This window comes from Pseudorasbora parva, chromosome 5, assembly GCF_024679245.1.
Source record: "Pseudorasbora parva isolate DD20220531a chromosome 5, ASM2467924v1, whole genome shotgun sequence".
Taxonomy (NCBI): domain Eukaryota; kingdom Metazoa; phylum Chordata; class Actinopteri; order Cypriniformes; family Gobionidae; genus Pseudorasbora; species Pseudorasbora parva.
Window position 1 is genome coordinate 34,382,678 of NC_090176.1, and position 25,255 is coordinate 34,407,932.

General features: G+C 39.8%; 1 protein-coding gene across 8 annotated transcripts in view; it reads left to right on the forward strand.

Moving 5' to 3' along the window:
- dachd (dachshund d) overlaps positions 1 to 25,255 on the forward strand; it is a 148,043-nt gene that overhangs the window by 98,526 nt on the left and 24,262 nt on the right. For all 8 annotated transcript variants that reach the window (XM_067443986.1, XM_067443987.1, XM_067443985.1 and 5 more), the window contains 3 exons: positions 9,766 to 9,938; positions 10,230 to 10,365; positions 12,214 to 12,348. In XM_067443986.1, the coding sequence (XP_067300087.1) occupies positions 9,766 to 9,938; positions 10,230 to 10,365; positions 12,214 to 12,348 (444 nt within the window). The remainder of the gene's footprint in view (positions 1 to 9,765; positions 9,939 to 10,229; positions 10,366 to 12,213; positions 12,349 to 25,255) is intronic.

The window sequence follows — 25,255 nt, forward strand, 5'->3', positions numbered from 1 at the left end:
CTTGGCCGTAAGGAACGTCTAGGGACAAAACTCTCTTCCACTTGAACATCCTGTTCCATCTGATCCTGATGGGAATTCACTTCATTGTTTATCTCTTCTTGAGTCAACCTCCCTTCCTCCTTATAAGTGCTGGACAATTTCTCCATTGCTTGCTCAGAGAACTCCTTTAATGTTACTTGAGGTTCTTCTCTCTGTCTTTGTTCTACTGTCTCAGTTTCTTCTCCAGATTCATCATCAGACATAGTCGCTCCAGCCGGATCCAGTACAGATAAGGAGTTTCCCTCAGGTGAGTGACCAGGTAAGTGTTCCACAGATTCTGTAGGAGGTTCTTCTGTACGCACTTTACCAGGTAAGTCAGTTACAGGCCTTTCAACACTGATTAATTGTCTGGATTCTAATCCTGAAAGAACTTTGGTGTCAATGTCAAACTCTCCTCCAGTCATATAAGAAAACTCAGGATCCTCCTCATAATCAGAAGATTGATCGACAGATCCTGTTCCTTCTGTATTTTCAGTATCCCGGTAAGCTCTTGTTCTGGGTCTACGGTTGAGACTCTGTTTTGGTAACTCTTCTGATTCATCCACGTGAAGAAATCCACATGGCAACAACAAGTCCCGATGCAAAGTGCGGATAGGACCATCCTTTCCCTCTGGCTGGACTACATACACTGGGATGTCAGCAACTTTCCGGGTAACTACATAGACATCTGGCTCCCATTTGTCCGCAAGCTTGTGCTTCCCTCTTAGTTTAACATTCCGCACAAGGACTTTATCGCCTACTTCGAGAGCAGAAACCACCACACGTTTGTCAAACCTGCGCTTGTTACGTTCAGCCAGTTTTGCTGCATTCTTGATAGCAATCTCATAACTTTCCTTCAAACACTCTTTTAGATCCTTCACATATTGAGAGTGAGACTTGGTAGGTCCATTCACTGGCAGACCAAAGGCCAAGTCAACTGGCAGCCTGGGCTGTCTCCCAAACATAAGCTCATAGGGAGTATATCCTGTCACATCATTTCGAGTGCAGTTGTAAGCGTGCACCAAGGGCTTCACATACTCCTTCCAGCAAGACTTCTTCTTATTTTCAAGAGTACCCAACATCTGGAGAAGGGTTCTGTTGAATCTCTCTACCGGATTTCCTCTCGGATGGTAAGGAGTAGTTCTCACCTTGCGTATGCCCACAATGTGACATAGCTCTTTGATCAGGCGCGACTCAAAATCTGGCCCTTGATCGCTGTGCAATCTCTCCGGAAATCCATAATGTACAAGGAAATTTTCCCATAGGCATTTAGCCACAGTCTGAGCCTTCTGATTTCGGGTGGGCATAGCCACTGCATATTTCGTGAAGTGGTCTGTAATGACCAGTATATCTTTGGTGTTACTCTTATCTGGCTCTAAGGACAAAAAGTCCATGCAGACCAACTCCAATGGTCTGGTAGTCTTGATATTCACCATAGCGGCAGCTTTCTCTGGGAGCTTTTTCCTACGTACACATCTCTCACAGGTCTTAATTTTCTCTTCCACAGATAATGACATCTTTGGCCAAAAGAATCTGGTCCTGGCAAGGTCAAGAGTCCTTTCCATGCCCATGTGCCCCATGTCATCATGGAGACTCCTCAATACTGTTCCTCTCAAAGCAGAAGGTAAGGCTAGTTGGTAAAGGGTGGTTCCTTGATCTTGCCTCTTCCTGTAGAGCACTCCATCTTTCAATTCTAGCCGATTCCACTCTCGTGTCCACAAGGCAATAGCAAGGGACTGGCTCTTTGGGATAGGAGGCTTCTCTTTCAACTCCAAACAATCAATTATGATTTTAAGATCTGGATCCATCCTCTGCTGCTTCATCAACTCTTCATTGGATAAGTGAGGAATAACAGGGAGACCATGCTCCTTTTCCTGTTCAAACTCATCAGGTAACACATCTGCATGTAAAGCCAAAGATTCAACAAGGCCAAAGAAAGGATTTAACAATCCGCAACCATTAGGGAACTCTCTAATCTGATGCCTTTCACAGATGGCTTTTATGGCTTCTGGCAGAATAACAGAGTCTTCAGCTGCTGCTTCATCTAGATGATGAAGGGTAAACTGTTTTATCCTCTCCCTCTCTTTTTGAGACACCAGATCGTCCAAAGGCTCTTCCTGTGGACGTCGAGACAGCCCATCAGCGTCCTGGTTCTGGCTTCCAGCCCTGTATTGTAGCTTGAAATTGTAGGTAGACAGGCTTGACAACCAGCGATAACTGGTGGCATCCAGCTTTGCAGACGTCAGAATGTAGGTTAAGGGATTGCTATCTGTTACAACTACAAATTCCGTTCCATACAGGTAATCGCTGAACTTCGACGTAACTGCCCATTTGAGAGCTAGAAATTCTAGCTTGTGAGCTGGGTACTTGGTTTCACTTTTCGTCAATCCTCGGCTTGCAAATGCAATCACCCGCATTTGTCCTTCTTGCTTCTGGTACAAGGCTGCTCCGAGCCCGGTCGTACTGGCATCGGTATGTAAAATGTACGGGCTCTTTGGATTTGCAAATCCTAGGACAGGAGCAGAAGTGAGTCTTTCAATGATTACGTCGAAGGCTTGTTGACACAAGTGATTCCATCTGTCCCCAAACTGCTCTTTGGGGTCAAGGTACTGTTTACTCTTGTTTTGACTGTGACCTTTTCGAAGTGGGGGATAACCTGTTGTGAGATCATTAAGAGGCTTGATTATCTTAGAGTAATCCTGGACAAACCTCCTATAATATCCAGAAAACCCCAGGAAAGATCTTAATTCCTTGAGGTTCCTAGGCCTTGGCCAGGTTTTAAGGGCCTCGGTTTTCACCGGATCTGTCTCCACTCCATTCTCAGACACAATATGGCCCAGGTATCGAACAGATGTCTGAAAAAACTTGCACTTCTGAGGTGACAATTTTAATCCATATTCTTTGAGCCGTTTCAAAACTTGCAACAGACGTGACTCGTGCTCTTCGAGACTTTCAGAGAAGACTATCAAATCGTCAATGAAGACTAAAACTTCTTTCCTGTTCAAATCCCCCATGCATCGCTCCATCAGCCTTTGAAACGTACTAGGGGCATTGGTGATCCCCTGGGGCATCCTATTGAACTCCCAGAACCCCAGGGGACAAACAAAAGCAGTCTTTCCCTTGTCAACTTCTGCCATCTCGATCTGATAATATCCCGATTTTAAATCAAGGACAGAGAACCACCTCGAACCAGTCAACACTGAAAAGACTTCTTCCAGATTTGGCAAAGCATATGCATCTTTGATAGTCTGTGAGTTGAGCTTTCTGAAATCAATACACAGACGAACAGAGTTGTCCTTCTTCCTCACAACCACAATAGGGGAAGCAAAGGGGGATTCTGACTCTCGTATGATCCCAGCGGATAACAATTCTTGCAGATGTTTCCTTACCGCATCAATGTCTTGAGGGTAGATGGGTCGAGCCCTGTGTTTGAAGGGTGTCTCGTCGTTAAGCTTAATATGGTGGGTGACTTTATCAGTGTGCCCATAATCTAAGTCATGCAAGGCAAAGACTTCTGGCATGGAATTCAACTGATCTGTTATTCGGTTTTTCCATTCAGGTGACAAGGGTGAATCTCCAAAGTCGAAAACGAGATTGGAACTGATAGGGGCTTTCGCATTCACAGCACTGGAATTTATCTGTTCATTCTTCATTACAGTCTGGACAGCGTGCATCTCAGCAATTATAGTTTTCGGCTGGATGGCGATATCAGTCTGGGTCTCATTTCTTAGCACAACTGGTAACTGATAATGCCTCTTGGAAGGTAAAGTGTGCAAACATCTTGCAACCAGCAAACCACCAGGTAAGAAGGGTGAGGTTGGTGACTCTAAAGTTACCCATTTCTCTACATGAGGACTGTTCACCAGGACATGTCCATCCAGGACCACTGTATTCCCGGCGGGTACTACCTCTGGAACTTTCCCCTTGAACTTCACCCAGCCCACCATATCGACACATGTTTGTTTGTGTCTTGCTTCAAGAACTCTTAGCACGGCACGGTAACCATGAGAGCTGGATTGAGGGTATGCTGCAGGCTTCTTGATATAATCATGGTAAAGGGCATCTAATGAATTTGTGCCAATCAGCACTTGAGGCATATTCATCAAATCTGGAACCACTAATGCTAAGGTAGGGACCTCTGTTTCTATTCCAAGAAACTCTCTGGGAAACTTTAAGACCAGTTCCACATATCCAAGATAAGGCACTGCTTGTCCATTCGCCCCTTCCACCTCCAGTAAATTGTTCAGTGACTTTAGAGGACAGTCTGACAAGTGGCGTTCATAGAATGACCAGGGAATTGTGGTGACTTGGGATCCTGTGTCCAAAAGGCAAGAAACTTCTTTTTCACCAACAGAAATTTGGGCAGTACACTTTATTCCCACTAAACCTCTTGGTAAGTTGCATGAAGGAGACTTGCTACAAGCATGTTGGTTGAACGAGTGTCTATAATTCTTTGGGCAATTATTTTCTTGTCCGGTCTCTGTATGCCCCTCTACGGAGACCTTCCTCAGTTTAAAGGTTGCATAGCTGCAGTGTGGCGCGAATCCCACTGGGCTTGTCGTTCTCTTAACTTGAGTCGTTTTTCTGCAACTTTAGCGGGGTCAGGAGTATTACCACAACCGCTGGCAAGATGACCGTCCTCCCCACATCTGAAACAATACCCCGGACGGGGTCGGCTATCCAGCATTTGACCATTTCTGGACCACTCTGTTGCACTTGATTCAGGTATCTTGCGCTTAGGAAAGTCTCTGGACTGAGGGAATTTCTCAGGACGGTTTCTATGCATATCAGAAGCAGAGATTTGGATTTTCAAATCAGCAATCTGTCTCTTCAAGTCAGTGATCTCAGTCACTTCCACCTCATTCTTTTTTGAAACAGCTGCAGCTTTCATAGCTGTGACCTGGGTCTGTAAGTCAGTGACAGCTTTTTTTAGTTCACTCACTTCATCTGTTTTAACATGAATGGCTTTGTCCTTCTGGCCAGAATGCTTTTGCATGGAAGTAACCTGAGCTTGAAGTTCACAGACTTGCTTTAAGAGAGTTGTTTCAGCGTGGCCAACATCAAGCGCATCGCATGGTTGGACAGATATCTGGTGGGTTGACATTCTAAATTTTGAAGGAGCAGGGCTTTGCTTGTTTAGTCCTAAATGCTTCCTCATTCGTTCTTCTTTTGAGGCATTTTTGTCTTCTTCTGTGCGAATGAGCACTACTAATTCTGCGAATGAAGGTGGTTTGGATTTTCTCTTTTCCAACTGAAGGTCTGCGATGAGGCCATTATCCCAGCAGCCGCGACAAAATTGCTTCAGTAGACAACAGTCTTTTTCACTTTCAGACATGCCACCTCGTCGAATTGTTGTGCTCAAGAGAACTTGCAATCTATGCAAATAAGTCGACGGTTTCTCGCCATGGTTTTGAAGAGTGCTCATAAACCTGGCTAGCAACTCATCTCCATCTTCAACAGAGCCATATACAGACTCCAGCAGCTCCAGATACACAGCAGGTAGACTTTTGGGGGAGACATGTTTGACAATATCTGCAGCTGGGGGAAGCAGACTGTCAAGAATTTTCCTTGTTCGATGCAAATCAGAGATAGAAGGATCTGTCATAAGAAGGTCGACACTCACACGCCAAGTGTCGAAATCTGGCTCGTTTCCGGGGCGAGGAATTTTACCAGAAAAGGGGCGAAGACGAATTAAGGCTTGTTGTGGTGGAGCTGCTTCATTTGCCTTCACAATGTGCTCTACCACCACTCGTTGTACCGTGGGTGTGTCGAGGATGCTTGCTGAGATGGCTGGAGACACCATAGTAACAGGTATGGCTCCACTGGCTTGCGATCGCAAAGGTGTAGCAGTAGCTGTGCTCTCCTTAACCGGGCTTTTTAACTCTGGGTTCTCATCACTTAACAGAGGGGGATTGCTGCCCTCCGGAATCAAGAGACCATCACCAAGATTGCAGTAGCTCACGTCCTGTGATTTCGCTAGTTCTTTTTCAGAAGCACCAACCTGATGAATTTTTGCCAATTCCTCCTGAAGCACATCTTGAAATGACCTTCCACTTGCACTGGCAATTGCTTGCAGTTCTTCGAGGTACCCCTTGGTAGCATCACTGCTGTCAGCTTGAGGGCATATGCTGTCTAAGGGGCGTATATGAAAAGTAACACTCAGGTCAGTAGGGCATACAAATGTCAAGGGTAGTAAGGGCCCTAAATTGCGCATGGCAGTACTATGGGCAAATTCCACTATGGCATTACGGTGGAATTTTGAGGTAGGGTCATCTATAAGTAAGTTACGTTTTACAGAACCGTATCGAAGCAAATATGCTTCCACAAAGTGGTCTGCTTCAGCTAATGTAAGGCCACTTACGAGAACTGCATTTGAAACGTTCACATTTTCTTGTCTCACTATATCCATTTTGGCTGTTTCAATGAAATAAATTAGAACTTTCCCTTTTTCCTCTTGCACTTCAATAATATTTTTTCTGTTTTTGAAAACTTTTTTTTTTTTCCTCCTGGCTGGCTCGCCAAATTTTATGTAGCCCTTAGCACGTTACTGCGGGGTAGTTAAATCACTTTTGGACCAGTCACAGAAGACTAAGTTCAACTCTCTGGAGGAAGAAAAACTGATGCACAGCAAGAGCAAGAAGGGAATGACTACTCAGACATCAAAATTAGATATTAAGAAAATTGTATTTTTGTATAGTTCTTGTTTTCTAGGACTTTTTCTTAATGACTGTTGAAATGAAAGATAAAAGACAGCGACAAAAAAATATATATATCTTTACAAAAAAAAAGATATTAATTAAACAGTAGTGTTCAAATGGAATGTCAAATAATAAAAAAAAAACAGTGTCTTAATTCAACATTGAATGTCTCAATTCAAAATCAAGGTCTCAAATCAATTTCAGTGTCCCAATTCAGATCCAATGTCTCAGTTCAGATCCAAGGAAGCAAAATAATGTGGAAAAAAATTATTGAGGAGTGGTTGCACACGGTTGATGGGAAAAAAAACAATTCAGTCCAAAAAAAAAAATAATCAGTGACGTTATCTCAATAAAAAAAATGGAAGGGAAAAAAAATTAGTTCGGTCCAATAAAAAGAATAGGAAAGAAAAATCTGTTCTGTCCTACCAATCTATATTTCACACTGTTGAAATCACATCACCAGGTACGAAACGGATGGGAATGGCTCGCCAGTCCAAGCAACGTGCACACAGCAACAGGCAAGGACAATTCCACAATGGCAATCTCAATCGCTGGAGCTCAGGATCGACAGCAGACGAAACATGCACTCACATATGCATAAAGAAAAGAGAGAGGGGGAGAAAAAAAACCCGGCCTTGCAAACAAAGCCAAAAAGAAAATAATAATTAATCACATCTTCACGGTCATTATATTTCACTTCAATTTCAAATAACCTTTTGTTTTTTTTTTTATCCAAAAACTGTCTGTTATCACTTTTACTCTCATATACACAGAGAACACGCATGCTAATCACTCACGTGCGATTGATACACTAGGAATCTATGTACAGCGTTAGCAAGACTAGCACCTCATGTCATACTTAATAGAATGAAACTGACTTCACAAATATTGGCATTGTTTGCTTTTTTTAAACATTAACACTTTACATACTCACTTTTTTCTCTTAGTAACTCCAAATTACATTAACACAATCGTCCAGTAAAACGCAAATACATTACCCTTTCCATATGTACATGTTAATTACTCAGATACACGTTCTTACATTCACAAACTCACTGAACATATCTTGAATGTGAAAATGTAACTCACCAAGGAGAAAATAATCCAAATAACAAGAAAAACATTAAAAAAAAACTCTTGTAAACGTTGATTCAGGCTTCTTCAGGAAAATCCTCTCTTTCTCAAACTCAAACGTATCTACACTCATTAGTGTTTGATAAGACGCACTTTCAAAAGATTCACGCTCAATTTCGCCGTTTTTTCCTCTCTTATTTCTATCTCTTATTATATCTCTGCAACCAAGCAAGCAGACTCGCTTGACTTCTTCATCCGAACGATCTCTAAGGGGCGGGACTAACCTCTAGTTCAACCAATACGGGTTCTCAGATCGCGCCAACCAGTTTCAATTTGCATAAAACAGAAATATTTTTTATGTATCAATTTCTCTTATTATTTGAAGTACGTTTTAAGTTGTATTAATGACATTTTTTTCTACATATAAGGCATGATGTATTTTCTTCTCAATATTCTATTTTTAACCCTTTAGTGACCTGGGTTACACCTGCATGAATGCCTCTCTCAATTTGTTTCGACGTGGCGCTGTAAGTATCCTGCAATCACACGCTGGCGCCGTGGCAGGTTTTAATTGAGTCCGGTCCTGCGAGTGGTAATTGATTCAGACTCGGCACTCGAGGAGAGACGCCTTTACAAGGTGCTGCTTGGCCTCTCGTTCTTTTAATCTCCGCCTCCTTTTTAATGTCAGGGAATGTGTTTTCCCTGTGCATCTGCTGGTCATCTTTCTTATGGAAATGCACAATGCTTCACCAAGGAGCGTTGACACCGAAGGGACGCCCTCCACCCTCCCTCCCTCCCTTCTTTCTTTTTTTTCTTTTAATTTTTTGTTTTGGTTCTTTTTTTCTGATGTAGACCGTCTCACAGCCTTTGGCCACTGATATTTCACACAAAAACAACTCACTGGATTATCCCTCTGTGTCTCCCGTTACCTTGAGCAGGGCGATATCAGGGAAGTGTGGGATGGAGCACGGGGCCGCCCGCTCGATCGGATCCACTGCGAACGCTCAAGCTTTCTTTCAAGCACTCGAGTGGTGCCTTTGACCGCCCGAGACCGAAATTTCTCTCAGTTACTTTTGATCCTTTAGTTCAAAGTCAGGAGTGGGAGTGAGTGGGTCTTTAGTTCAGGGACACACACCAGGCTGTGACCTTATTTGTGTGCATATGTCCTTTGAAAAACCCATTTAATCCCTTTCTACCCATTTAATCACTGTCTAAGAATGTAGCACAGTTCGCATTAGTTGTATATACGAGTGCATCCACATGTCCTGCTTTTCCTCATCAAAATACTTTGAATGTCTTAACTTTTCAAATCCTGCGTAACTATCAAGGACTTGGAAAAAAATGACGTTATAAATGCACTCTGTTATACAAGTAATGGAGTTTCTGGCACAAATACTCGTAATTAGCTCGTAGGCATCTCATGATACACACTTAGTTTTAATTGGCTCATTTTTGCTCATTTTAACTAATGCCTTTCATGTTTGCCTTATTTTTCCTCAGATATTTTGAACGCATTTGCTATTAATGGTGAAGTATTTCCATAATTTTTCCCTTTCCCAACATAATACAGATTCGTTTAAATTTACAATTATTAGGTTATTATGACTGTAATCACCAGAACTCTATATATTATTAACATTGCTATGTATTATTAACAACAAAAGTGAATATTTATGTTTCTAATGACCATAATGGCTTGAAAATGTGCCGCAATTAATTTTTTTTGTAGTCGTCAAAAGCTTTAATATAATACACTATCTAATGTGACGATTATTATTTAATGAATATTTACTCTGTAAGCCACGCCGCTCGCACGATAGGTCACGTGTGAATAATTCATAGCGTTTCTCCTTTAAATCTTCCTCTCTTCTTCAGCAGCACGCTTTCTTTTCTGTCGCACACGCGTCTTCCATTTGCACACAACCTAATGCCAGAAATGATTAATTAATCAGCTACTTTCCCCTCTCATCTTCAGGCTTGGAACTGCCGTTTATGATGATGCCCCACCCCCTGATCCCTGTCAGCCTGCCTCCCGCATCCGTCACCATGGCGATGAGTCAGATGAACCACCTCAGCACCATCGCCAATATGGCCGCCGCAGCACAGGGACAGAGTGCCCCATCCCGAATGGTGACATCAGTGATTAAGGTAACCCACAGCGCCGTTCTCTCATTGTGTCGTGCGCATCTCTCATCAGCCATTGGGGGAAGGTGGAGGGGGCTGGGTGGTGCGCGATCCGTGCTTTCGTACGGCATTGCAGGGAACAGTCTGTCAGACAATAGCCTGGGAAGGAAAGGATGCAGAGAAGGGGTGGGGGGACGGTGCCTCAAAAAAAAAAAAAGCATGGACGCTTGTGTGTCCATGGAGGTGTGTTGCTGAAAAGATTGTGTCATGTAATGGCCGCCCCGGCTGTGTTTGTTTTTCCTGTTGGCTGTGCAGGAACGGGTCCCCGACAGTCCCTCCCCTGCCCCCTCTCTGGAAGACGGCAGGAGGCCGGGGAGCCGTCCCTCATCCCAGCGCAGCAGCAGCGTCTCAAGCTCTCCCGCGCACACGGAGAGCTCCTCCGACAGAATGCGTATGTTCACCTCATAAATCTCTCTCCCACTCTCTTTGTCTCTCAATTTCTCTCCCTCGTCTCTTCCAGCATCTCCGCACACCGGCGCATGCATTCAAGAGCTAAAGACCGCACTAAAAAAGCCTCTTGTTAAGAGAGTAGCACACGTGCGTCCCTCCCAGCATTCTGTTGTTTTCAACAGATGGCAAAGAGATATTAACTATCTTTTTTATCTTTAAGTTTCGCTCTGTCTGCAAAGACAGACCTGAAGTGTTTTCTTCATTAGCCGTGTCATAAAATAAAAAAAAACAATGTCCTTAATCACTGAGAGGGCCTGTATGTACGTTTCTCGTCATCTCTGAAATATGCTACCATGTTTTATGATGTTAAAAATGGATTATATAACATTATATAAAATAAGACATACACCCCCGTTTTCACAAACAAGGCTGTTTTAACTGAATGAAACTTGCACATATCTTAAAATATGTGCCTGCCATTGTTTTGTCTCAACACACTAGTAGTGTTGTTTTCTAAGGCACATTAACAAAAGCTACTTAGATGTCCTAATTGAACTAAGGTTAATCCTGGCTTAATCTAAGGCCTGTCTGTGGAACTGGTTCTTAGACATCAAATAAGACTGCTCAAAAAATGTGTGACGATGATAATGTGAACTCCTGATGATCAGATGTTCTTGCTTCCTTTAACCCTCAGGAGTCTGAGCTGGTTCGGGCCCTTTAGAAGTGTTGACATTTTCTGGCATTTGTGCTTTTTTATGTGCTTATAAACACATTAATGGCAAAAGTGTAATTACACTGTATTCAGCACACACTGTGCTACCACAATATGTGAGCAACATGTATGTACATGCTTGTATTTTTGACAGAATAATGTTTATGCGTGGGTTTTGAAAAAAAAAGTGTTTTAAAACAAAGACCTCAAAACACACAATATATATGCGGCCACAATACTAATGAGTGTGGTTGCCTAGAGTTCTTGCTTCCAACAAATGTGAGAATCATTGTGCCTGTTAATTCACATAAAACAATACATTGATTTAAAATTTTTAAGACACATTTTTCTTTACAAAGGCCGTATGCGAAGAGGCGTGAACGATCATGAATATTACCGTGATTACACCTGAGAACGCATAATGAGCTGCATAATAAATGAGCTTCAGGTTTGTGACTGAGATGGAGCTAAGCCACAGGAAAATGCTCAAAGTGCTCTTTGGATCATCACAAATCATGTGAATTCAAATCAGCATAATCAGATACAGAAAATGTACACAAACTCTCTTGTTGTTAAAGCAATTATTAAAGCAAAAATTAAACATTATTTAATTAATTGGTAGTTTTTTATCCCCCCCCCCCCACACACACACACACACACAAAACAATTATGGTGATGATTTAATTTGAAATTAAAATGTTATATTAAATTATAAAAATGCTAAATAATTTTCACTGGTTGACTTTTGGAACCCATTGAATGTTTGATATGATGCATTTCAACAATCTCCTGTATCACATTTTTTAAGGGGGGGAAATGCCCTTTTACTCATAAACAGAATACGCTTTTTGTTTTGTTTTGGTCGCTTTGTCTCAGATGTTATAGAGAATCGCACTGAGAATTGCACACGCCAGGCAGAGTGGCAAATGTGATTTTGATTGACTGGTGCATTGATTTGGAGATGAGGTAACCACAAGTCACAAACAGTTGAAAGCCAAGGACGTATTCACCTTCTCTAGCCACTGGACGACGAGGGCTCTTTTCAACTAGAATCATTATTTATCACTCGAGGTGTTTAGCGTTGTCAATTGAGAGCGTGTGGAGATGGGAATAATGTGTCTCTGTGTTCTCTCAAAGCTGTGCATCAGAATGGACTGTCGATGAACCAGGCATTACTGGGCCTGTCTCCCAGCATCTTACCCGGGCCCAAAGAGGGCGACCTGGCAACTCACGACATCGGCCACGAGGCTAAAAGAATGCACCTGGAGAAAGGTCAGTACCTAAAACCTACAAAATAGCTCTCTTTTATTTTATGTAATTATGATATAATATCTCTGAAACACTTTAGGGAATGACACTGCTGTGCAAAAATAATGTTATTGGTTTCCATGGTTCTTTTTCATATTACACTGTTAATCTCTCTTTGGTACGACAATGTTTGTTTGGATGGTAATGGAGTTTTAAGCAAGTGCATGCACTATTAATTCAATAGCTTATAGAAACACTTTAAAATAAGGTCTCATTTGTTAACATTAGCCAACTTATTAACTAACAACGAGCAATACATTTGTTACAGTATTTATTAATCTTTGTTAATGCTAGATTATTATTTCGTTCATCTTTCGTACATTTTTTGTTTATGTGTTCACAGTGTTAACAAATATAACTTTTGATTTTAATAATGTATTAGTAAATGTTGAAATTAATAAATGCTGTAGAAGTATTGTTCATTAGTTCATGCTAACTAAAGAAGCTAACTGGTGTTAACTAATGAAACCTTATTGTAAAGTGTTACCGAAATATGGCAATCGGTGTAGTTATGCATGCAGATAGTTGCATATATATTACTGTTCAAACGTTTGGGGCCAGTAAAATTATTTAAAAAAATTGTTGATAAATTATTACTTTTATTCAGCAAGAATGCATACAATTGATCAAATGTCAGATATGCCATCCCAGTAATATTTTTTAAATATATTATAAATAATAATATTTATGAATATTGCTATAATGCTTTTACTGTATTTTAGATCACATAAATACAGCGTTAGTAAGCATAATATACTTTTTTCAAAAACATAAAACATCTTACTATCCCCAAACTTTCGTACTTTTTGGGTACGAAATCTTAGTACCTTAACATTACCTTTGATTCTGTAAGGGTCACTATTGTCAAAGATGCTTGATTGACTTTTAGCATACAGTTTGGATCGGCGGTATGGTTCCGTTCTGGGCAAGAACTCCCTGCGCATCCATACAGCCTCGCATGGATAAGTCTTAGGGTAAACAGAACAGAACCAACACAATGTATTGCAGATATCATTAATGTTGATAGTTTTTTTTTTTTTTTTTTTTTTTTGAAAAACACAGATACCCGGTCCATTTTAAAACAATAATAATGCAAATTTAGACATTGATTATGATTCCCAGATGCCTTTTTGCTAAATTACATCCAAACAAATCACCAGCTCTTGAGAGGAGGAGGCTAAACATTTGACAAATGTCCCTACTTTTCAGTTTTCACTATTTACATCAGTCGGGCAATACAAAAAAAAAAAAATGAAGTGTCCTTTCATATGCTTTGCATAAACACAAAATGATGCATTTAATAGATTTGAGAATTCTCTCCAGGCGGAAGGCAGGGCTGGGGAAGTGTTGGAGAGGGTGATAATGACATTAAAACCACGGTGGAAATCACTGGGCTGCACGTCCCCTGCTGGATCTGCCCGGAGAGGAGGCGCAGAGTAGGTCTCTCCCATAGACCGAGCAAGCCTGTGAATCAAAGTAATTAGCATGATTATATGAATTTACAGGTCAGACCTTAGGTGTGATGGGCGGGGGGGTGGAGAGGAGGTGTTTGTGTGGGTCTTAGGGGGATTGGTGTGTGCGGTCGATGTGTTTCGTTCAGTCTCTATCTCACATTTTTAGTGACTGATTGTGTACTATACAAGGGCGCTGACATCTTGGCCTGTTTATGATAACATTATCACAGTACGTATGATTCATTTTTTCCTGTCATTCCCCAATAGAGATGTGGAGATGGATCTGTCTAATCCCCCAGCACCCCACAGTTCCACCAGCCCCTTAAGATATCAATTGAGTTAGATTGGTCCTGATTCTCTCCGACCGAGTGAAAATCCACATTGTCTATTTGCATCGCTGCTGCATTATCATTCAGACGCTTGGCATGCTTAATATGTCACTCCTCTTGATTAGAATCCAAAGCTCTCTAACGTGTGCGGCAAAGGTCTCGGGCTGTGGAAAACATTTTTATAAAATAATCCATTAATGCAGAGGAGTGCAACTAAATTAGTTACCAATTTGCTGAGCATGAATTAATGAACAGAGCTTCTCCTGGCTCCCAGAGTTGTAATTTTCATAATAACCTCAGACCTTTATTTGGCAGGTTGTTTAGTTTTTTCGTTTGAAGGTTTTCATTAGTCTAATGAGGACTGTGCAAGGGCGAGCAGTCAGCACAATTTACATGAGGAAGCTATCATAATAAATGAGGCAATTTGAATAACACGCACAGGTTTATGCCGCGAGATGAGAGAGATCGTAGCGCCGGATCTGGAGGTAACCAATACATTAGACCAACTAATAACCAAAGTAATCCCAATAAAAGCCTTAAGTGAAGGGAATAAAATTAATGATAGATATATTGAACTGTAATGATATGATACATGAGGCATTAGATTAATAAAATAAATGTGGCCCATTGTTAAAAAGGAGGGGCTCGTCTGGCTTGGCCTGCTTTTGTTTATGGCAGCCTTTTTAATTAGTGTTGTTCATTGGATCAGTTTGTTTAGACAAATGAGATTACATTCCAATGGTTTAATGATATTTCTCCACTTGTTTGATCTTTATGGTCGTGGCAGAGCATTAAATTAATGCCACGTCGTGCACTTTCAATTCGGTTCGAAATATAACGATTGAGGCGTTTACGTCACCTGTATCCAAGCGGGTTAAGGCAGCAGATGAGTTTTTGTGTCTCGTGCCTTTAGAAGATCACTTCACATTTAAGCAGTGTCACACGAGCGAGAGTGGAGCTGTTGTGACGATAATACCGCACAACCGCAAGTGGTATTTCTTCAATGCAACAGTTCAATAAACAAGAAGTTAATATTTAAGTGAATGTTCCTCTTCCTAAATGGATCAGGAATTAATGAATCTGTTTGAGTAAATGATTCAGTGACTCGCACAGCTTAAATTTGAAGCTATGTCCCAAATGACGCACCATACACCATGCGCTTATACACTTATGCACTATGCACTCAGCCGTGTAGTATGAACTTTACATGGTTATTTTGTCATTTAACATCAGAATCTGATAGTGCCTCCTCTTCCATTACGTAATTAAACCTGCGACAGTTGAGTGCATGAAGTGTCCAACATTCCACACTTCGTTTTTTCGTTAATTTAGTGCATCATCCGGGTATTTAAAGTGCACGTTTTCTTTTTGGAATGTTCAGTGTGAACACACTACTTACACTTAAAAACGTAATAGGATAGTGCATAAATATGCAAATTTGATGCATCTTTAGACAATAAAAAGTGTTTTATTCCAAAATTAATTAGGAATGAATGAATCTGTTTAAGTAAATGATTCAGTGACTCGCTCATAAAGACAGTGGCTGAATCCAAAATCGCCCCCTGTACCCTCAAATAGGGCATTATTTAAAGGGACAGCGATTTGTAGTGGTGTCTGAAACCATAGCGGACGTTATTGAGTGCACTTATTCAATCCCACATTTCACCGCAGTAACAAGTGTACAGCCCAGCCTCTGTACACTCAATGGCTGTCCAACTTCATGCACTAGTTTTCATTCACTACTTCAAGTGAACTATATTAGTGGACTAACGTAGGGAAGAGTGAATGAGGGTTTAGGGGCGATTACGGATTTAGCCAATCACTAGTTTTGTTCCTGAATGAATCAATGTATTTTAAATGAACAAGTTTAGTTAATGATTCAGTAATACATTCACAGACAGTAACCTGTTTTGTTCCAGAGTATTTTGTTTCAAACAAACCGGTTGACTGAATGATTCAATGACTCAAGCACTAAAACAATATCTGTTGTGATTAATGATTCACTCAAATACAGTGAATGAACTTCTCAATTTAAGACCTCAATGCTATCACTCTCAGTTAATAAGAAAAAGTTATGAAATAATAAACTATTAGTCTACTCTATGGTGTCCTTCATCTCTGTCATGTTTTGCCAGCATATCTGTGCAAGTAGAATTTTAGACCGCATTAAGTCGTGCTTTACCTTGAAGCGAACAGTTTGCTCACATTTATTATAAAGTCTGGACTAATTGAATTGCTTCACAAAGGGAATCTGTCAGAATTGTTTTTGACAAGCCTTGCTCTTGTGAAACAGCAGGTAGTTGACAAACAAGGAAATTTGAAAGGCTCTAAAGCCTTTGGCAGTAAACTCATTTTGGACATCAAACATTTAACATGGTTCCTCTCCTTGGGGGAGCCGCTCGTGAATATATCCACATATGGGCGGGAGCTGTAGCTAAGCGCCGCACAATAACAACACTAGAAGAGTAATTTATGGGATAATAACTGCAAACAGTTTCTCTTGCCCAAAGGAATGGTAGAGGTTTATTTTTAACAAATGAGAGCTGCTCTCACATAAATTATTCCTGTATTATTGATCATAATAGATGAGTCATATCTGATGACACTGATGAGTGGCAGTGTAATATTGATGCCGCATGACGTGTTTAGTTATGCAAAATTTTATTTGTGTTAAGGCCGTTCATACTGTAAAAACACAAACACTTTTTCCAACACCACATTTTTTAAAAGGCTTCAAATTGTCCTATAAGTACTGAAAATGGGGGAAATGATCACGTCTGATCACAAAATAATTTCTTTCTAAGTCTACATAAAGCTACAAAATACTCCTGATGCCTCCATTTTACAAGTGTATATAAATGATTATTACCCTTTCCCCCTTTCGTAGTTACCACAGTATTCAAATACGTAATGACCACATCCTCATCACAAGCATATTGTGTGACTTTGAAGAAACATTGTACCATCACAGAGTCTCTCTATTGACAGTACATCATGACTTTTGTTATGCGAGTGATTGATGCATACACCCCCTCCTCTGAATTCAGCATTAAATGTGCGTGGAATAATCGGATCTGATTTGGCCAAACAGACAAGCGCAGAGATGCAGTCATATGAATAATGGAGCATGGCAGCCGCAGTATCACTCCGATAATTTGCCAGCTGGTCAGTGAATGGCAAAGCATGTGTTAGCCATAAAATGATTTCATCATAAAATACCTCACCCCCAAGAACATCAAAAGATGCGAAAAAATGAATCATTAAAAAAGTGGTGTACAAAAACCATGCTTTTATACTTTTAAGGTTAGTCTAACTGCATGTAACATTGCATACATAACTTGCAGATGGACTAACATTGTAAGATCTTGGGTTTTCGGCTTTCCTGACATTGAATTTAATAGACATGAAGGGAGTGGGGAAATCTACTGTGAAGTTTTTTTGTTTTTTTTTGTATCTGGCGGAATTAGATATTGTTCTTGCAGTGCAAAAACTCATTAGATTGCTTTGCTGATGTAATTGTCTTCACAAACCCCAAGGACAGAGGCTTTATTTCATTTAGAGCGTAACGCTTGAGAAATAATCTGGCTAATTTCACTTAGCGTACTGCAGGAAATTGTACAAATCCGGTGGACCGTTTGAACAAAGTAAACATTATGATGTTTGATTCATGCTGTATCATATAGCATGATGGCAAAGGGGTTGTTTTTCACTGTACTAGTCTGTACAAAAATGAACAAGAAAGTTACTAAAGTAACTATGGAAGTAAAGATAAGAAGATAAGTAAGATTAGAAGAAAAGTCACATTGTTAGATATGAAATCACAGTTTAAAGAAGTCACGTTAATTAGGGTGAACAGATTTCTCACGGTGTACGGGACAGGATGGACAGATTAAATTCATTTCACTATTTACGGCATTTAATAACTTGATAAGCTCTTTTTTTAAATGTACCCATGCGTTTCTTTGACGTCTTTGCATCTGACTTGATATCCTCCTGCCTTCACTAACTGCAAGTTAATTGATAACAAATTGTGATTGGATGGTCATTTTGGGTAACACTTTATTTTAATAGTTCACTTTAGACATTCTACTGACTATAAGTAACTTGGCAACTCCAATTCAACTTATTCTACTAACCCAAACCCTAACACCTAACCATAACCTACTGACAGTCTACAAATACTCTAATGACAGTTAGTTGACATGTAGTTGCAAAGTTACTTATAGTTAGCAGAATGTCTAAAGTGGACTATCGAAATAAAGTGTAACCTAATTTGGTACTCCAAAGACCTACCAAAGAAGCTACCTTTGATTTAGCAATTCTCGACTGACAAGACTACTACTCACTTTTATGATCACCGACCAAAGACAATTTAGGAAAATAAACATAAGGGACAAAACATGTTTTTTTTTAATAAGAAGTCAGGACACTGAATATAGAGCTGAAATACCGAACTGTCCCAGGAAGAAATGGGACGGCTGTTTAAAATTACATTTTTTATTGTTATATAAGTATACCTGTATACCTATATACCTGTTAATTATTGGTGTGAAATTCAAAAAGTTGTTACTCATTACACCCTACTGTAAAAAAAAAAATATATATATATATATATATATATATAAAAAACGTTAAATTGCATATCAAGCATTTCTTGTAAACACAAGCTAAAACTATAAAACTATGCGGGGAATACAGTAGTTCGTTTCCGGTCCAGCAGTTTTATTACCGCCATCTTGCATCGTTATAGAGACATTGGTTTTTGCTTAGCAAACATGTTACTTACAACACACCTCCGGTTCTTTAACTCCATGTCTGATCATGGCAAACTTGCACACTCTCCTTTCATCAGACACACTTGCTTCCCAAGCATGTTTTCGATCGCCTTTTTAAGTGTCCTTGCGGTTCTGGCTTCAAAAGTGAAACGGACTGAGGCTTGTGCTGACTCGGCCGACTTTTCCTAAGACAAAAGGCTGGATCATTAGCCATGGGGATCTGAAATGTGACTTGGCAGACAATCACGGTGTATGATCAAACAACTTGTCAGTGTGTTCTGTCGAAATGAAGGGGTGCAAAAAGAAAGAAAAAAATAATTCAATAGAGGATCAATCAAGTTTGCGAGCAGCGAAACAAATAGTGCTGATGATGCAAACGTGGGCCGTCCCTCCAGGACACGGCGCTTCATTTGGATATTTGTTCTCCCTCATGAATGTTCCATTACGTGATACCATGGACTGCTAATCACATTCCACAAGAAAGACAGTGCTTTTAGGAATGTTGAAAAGCGAGTGGTTCTTTCTAATCTTTGAAATGCCTTAAAAGTGACAGAATGCTTTCTCCTGCCAAGATGTAAGGCTTAGATAGAGAGATAAATATGCTGTGGTCAGCTAAGAGTATCTCACGAGCAGAGAGGCAAATTTAATAATGTATTATCATTCACTAGAGAAGGTGAAATCTCCTTGTCCATCACAACACGCCAGGGCCGTTTTATGTTACCCTTCATTTCAAAGGGAGCAATGTGCTGCAGAGACACCTGCTCTGATAAAAAGGAAAGATGCAGCTCTTGGCCTAGAGGGTTAGGGCTTCGCTTTTTTGATTGCACCCGTAGTTCCACCGTTTTCCTTTCTCTCAGTTCGCAAGTGAGATTCATTTTGTTTTGCACTACAAGGGCAATTTGAATGAACGTGGTTCATTGTGCAGCATGGACAGTCTCTTTGTGAATTCTAAGTACATATCCGAGCATCTGCCCTTAACGGTATGCACACTGCTGTGAACATATTTATCATTTGCTTGCCCTTGGACAGACGAAATGTAACAATTAGCAATGCCGTTTATGCTAATTTGCGATTCAAGATGCAAAAAGCTTAAGAACAACTGTTGTTTTAAGGTAAGGCTGACCCAGACGTCCTGGACATAACAATTAAATACCTCAGGGATCTTTTTTTTTCTTCTGTGCGCCTTTTTGTAAACACCATGTTCTCTCTGACTTACCAGACGTAACAATTAAAAAAGATGTTTTCATGACATATAACACAGATTTCACTTTGTACATTCATCACAACTCGCGTCAAAGGAATAGTTCACCCCAAAATGAAAATTATGTTCTTTTGTTTTGACCCCAATGACTTCCAAAACATTGTTTACTGTATTCTGCAGAAGAAAAAATAACATGCTTATTTGGAATGAGACAAGGGTGAGTAAATGTTATAAATTCATTTTTGGGTGAAATATCCATTTAATGTCATATTGGAGCACTTACACAGTAATGCAGCTGTCTTATTAAGCTGCTGAGTTTAGGGCAAAGTGTGTCAAATTTTACAATTTCACTGTTCCGTAATTATCAACGGATACTTAGGGCTGTTATATCCTTTCACTGTGAACAAAATTGTTCCTAATAAAAAAGAATAGGGGGTGGAGAAAAACTGCAGGAGGACTAATTCTCTTCTCTCTTGCAGCATTTGAAAGCTCTCCTAAGTGTTCCAGTCACCTTGACTTTGCAGCCACAGGCCCGAAGATGCTGTTGCTTATCCCGCCTAACCCCAGCCTGTCAATTAGGTGTTTAAAAATTAATCTCTTTAACTGGAAATACCATGCCAGCTTTCTTCCATCTGTAAATGGAGTGTTATTAATTCAAGCTGTGCAAAGCCAGTGTTATGAATAATGTTATCAAAACAGATTTCCACACGTTTAACACATCACCCGCTTTTAAAAATCCTAAGTATTTTTTTTTTTTAGCTGTGAACCAGACGCAAATGGATTTGCATCCATTTTCCTCTGCTCACGAGGGCATGAGAGACACAGAGAGAGGGCGTCAGATGGGGGGCTCCTAAGCTCTGCTTTTTAAAAAGTTTACATTTACATTTCTTTTTGTCTTTCATCTTCAGTCTCCAAAGCGGCTCAGTACATAGAGCCTGGATTAGTGCCAGAGTCGATTGTCGCCCCAAACATCCTCATTCCCTGTAGGATTGCTGAGAATCACATTAATATGTCCGCCCGTCTTCGCACTCCACTGTGATCAGACCACAGACTATCTTCCGTTTCTCAGTGTTCGAGTGCTTGTTCTATCAAACCATTTTGATTATGTCTGGTTTTTTACTCCTTGTTTGAATTTCTAATGTCATTGTGTGTAAAATGTGGAAGGCATTTACATATTGGCACCAAAGATGTTTAAGGACAGCGATGTGCACATTCATATAAAAGATGTAGAAAATTCAACCAGTTGTGGGCTGAGGGCAATTCCAGTTAACAACAATAAATAAAGATGTCCACACAGAACCATTTCTAGAGATGATTAACTCTAGATTGTGCAGGAGGCTTCCAAAGTGTGATTGTAGTAATCTTGTGTTCAGGGTGTGCACCAGTAAGCATTCAATGATCAATAAATGGACTCAATTTAGGCTGATTACGCCAGTAACGCATGCTTATAATAACTCCCCTATCCCCACCTAAAAATCTCTTTTTTTAGACTCTACGTAGACTGCAACATGTATGATTTCCAGACCTTAGTGATCATTACCCCCCACAAAGACCGTAAACAAGACTCTCCACTACGTACAAGTACTGCATGCATTTGCTTTTCAAAAGGCAATTCATTCAAAGACATTTGAGAACAGTTAGTTACTCAGAATTCTTTACCTTTATTAATCGGGTTATGCAACCCTCTCTCGCCAGTGCTTCACCCACCTTTGAGGAGTGTCTGTTTGCGGCAGCGACGGTTGTCATTGTATGCCGAGTGCGGTCTTTCTGTAGGACGCTCACTTGAAGAAACAAAAGTAGTGGAGGGGCTTTTTTATGCAGTCATCACAGGCAGTCAAGCCTTTAATCCTCAGCGGTCCAATAATGACATCCCCTCTGCATTTATTACATGGAGGAGCGTGGAAAAACGCTGACTTTGAACAAATGAACACTCTGACCTTTATGCAATAAATATGACACGGGCCGTATAAAAAGACAAGATATCTTCTTCTGCTGGGGTTTGCATCAGAGACTCTTTGCCTTGCCGCTGCTGTATGGCCCACCATCAGAAAACAAGATGTGAATTTGCAAAGCACCGATCTGTGGAACACTAAAGTAATTATTTAGAAAGTGTTATTTTTGTCTCAGTGTTATTTTTGTGCAAACAATAAAAGTCAGTGGAGTTCAATGTTGTTTTGACAATAGACAAAGCAATCTTTAAAATGTAATTTCTTTTGTGTATCGCAGAGAAGACAGTACAAACGACAGGTTGAGTCAATGATGATAGAATATAAATGTTTGGATGAACTGCAGGCCCGACGTTAAGGGGGGTCTGAACCCCTTATGTCCTCACCTGAAACTTCCACCCCCCAGAAGGCCCTCCCATGTCGTTTGTCCTGGCCAGTGTTGGGGAGTAACTAGGTACATGTAACGGTGTTACATGATTTAATTACAAAATAAAATTTTGTAATTTTTTTGTAATCTGTAAAAAAGTGTGTATTAAATTAGTCACTTATGATCAGTGTTGGAGAAAGTTAGTTCTCCTAAAAGTAATGCATTTTAATATCGCATTATTCACTTAAAAAGTAACTAATTGCGGTACTTAAGAAAAGTAATGCATTATGCTACTTTTGTGTTACTTTTTCTCACCTGGGCTGGGCTTGTTTTGTTTTGTTTTTTTTAACAAAAATTATCTATTTTTGGCCAAATGTAAAGGCGCTTTCACACCGAATTTGAAATAATATGGCTGAACAAAATGCTAATTTGCACATGTACAGTTGAGAGCGCATCTCAAACAAACCCATTCTGGATTGCAGGACAAAAGGATGCAGAAAAAGAAAATGTTACACTTACTTTCCCAATAAAAACTAAAAATATATTAAAATAAAAGTTATTTTTGCTTTAGGTTTAGCTGAATCTTCTATGGTCAAAGTACAGCAAGTACACTGGTCAATAAAGTGAGAATAAATGCATCAAAATATTTGTTTTATTTAACAAATTTAATTATTGGAGGTTTGCGTAGTTTTCTGATTTAGCATTTCACTGATTTTATACAGGAATACTGAATAATCTTCTTTTTGTGTGTGTGTGCAAATGAGTTAAATAAACCTATGCTCACATTGAGTCTACAACTACAATAACCATTATGGTACTTGTAATGCGTTACCCCAACACTGCTATTCTGTTGTTTTTGATTCGTTCTTGTTTGAGTTTGCAGCGCACCAGTTCTGCCAATTACATCAATCCTCATTGTCGTTGAAAGCTTTGGCCTTTAGGCTACAACCTGTCTGTGTGATTTTAACACTTTACAATAAGGCTGTGTTAGTTAACATTAGTTAATTCATTAGTTAACATGAACTAAACATGAACAATTTCATGTTAACGTAAGTAACAATTGGAAGTGCAATTCATCATTAGTTATTGTTAACTAATGTAGTTAACTAATGTTAACTAATGAACCTTATTGTAAAGTGTTACCTAAAATGTGTTAGAAAATTAGAAAAGTAATCAAAATGTCTCATATGTAATCAGTTACATTACTTTAATAAAGTAATTGAAATAGTTACACTACTTTTATATATGACAATGTCAATATAATCAAGAACAGTTTAAATAAATGAAAAAATAATGCAATCAAACAATGCAGCAATATGCATGCCCCATTGCATGTTGGGAAGAGGGCAAATAGGCAAATGAACCACAAAACCACATTCCTATTGGACTAATAAAATGCATTATCTGACTCACCTGTTATGTTGGTTCAAAGTATATAATGATTGAAAAGTTGCATTCCAATGCATTACTTAGTAACATATTTGTTTGTTTGTTTATTTATTTGATCTAACAATAATTTTATGCTCTGTGTATGCGTCTTATATTCTTAACAGTTTGTGGTTTGATTGCCTGCGGTAGATAGTTGTAGCGACACAAGACCTGTTTTTTTCCCTCTGGTAGTGAACTGCTCACCATAAAGGCTGCTTTTGTTTTTATCCCTGACCGTGTGCGACAGTTAAGGATTTATGAAGATTTCCTCCCCTTCGCCTGCCCATCTGTGCGGCTGTCTTCAGCGTGGCCTTGAGAATATGTTTCAATTTATTAAGCCAAACCAAAGGACTCATTATTTCAGAAGAGGGGCGCGGAGTGACACACAGAATTGGTTATTAATGGAAAGTCTCTGCCACAGGGCAGTTGAAATTTAATGATATCCTACAAGAAAATATGATGGTGTCACTTTCCCAAAAGTCATGCGAAATGTCAGCGTTTTAAGGTCCCGACGCTAATTTTATGCCCGTGCACAGTAATGTTTGGGAGCGCGTTTAGGAAACACGGCCCAGTGCCTGTGCTGATTATCCCCCTCACCTTCCTTGTGCTCTCAAATGGGTTTGTGCAGCAAGCGATTTAATCTCTAAGTGTAGGGAACATTAGTGGGGAGAGGGAGAGAGAGAAAGAAACACCACAGTGCATTTCTCAGAGATAAGGCTTTCCAAGCCAAATGTTACCTGTTAATCCAGGGCCGACTGACTCTAGCACTTGACTCTGACTCTCCGCAGGAATTTGGTAATGGCTAATTTTCATCTCGGAATTAAAGAGCAGAAAAGAGCAAAGCCGAGTGGGTGTGAGCGGGGTTAGCGGTTCTGCGGTAGATAGCTCGTTGTAACAATTCTTTAACACGTATGTATTCACTGTGCCCATATGCACAACACATGCACCTTTAAGTCATTCTGAAGGAATTTGCCCACTACGGATCACAGCACACATTTCTCACTGTGGTCTGCATGTGTACACATGCTGTAAAGGTAGAATTGCTTTCCCTTTCATTGCTTTTGTCTTTTCCTCTTTTTTTCCTTCTTCGTCTTTTTTTTTTTTTTTTGCAGTTATTGCAAGGCAGTGATGTATTGATATTCCTCAAACATCTGGTTTAGGAGTTTGTTTTCTGGTCATTTGCACACATCTATCTATCTATCTATCTATCTATCTATCTATCTATCTATCTATCTATCTATCTATCTATCTATCTATCTATCTATCTATCTATCTATCTATCTATCTATCTATCTATCTATCTATCTATCTATCTATCTATCTATCTATCTATCTATCTATCTATCTATCTATCTATCTATCTATCTATCT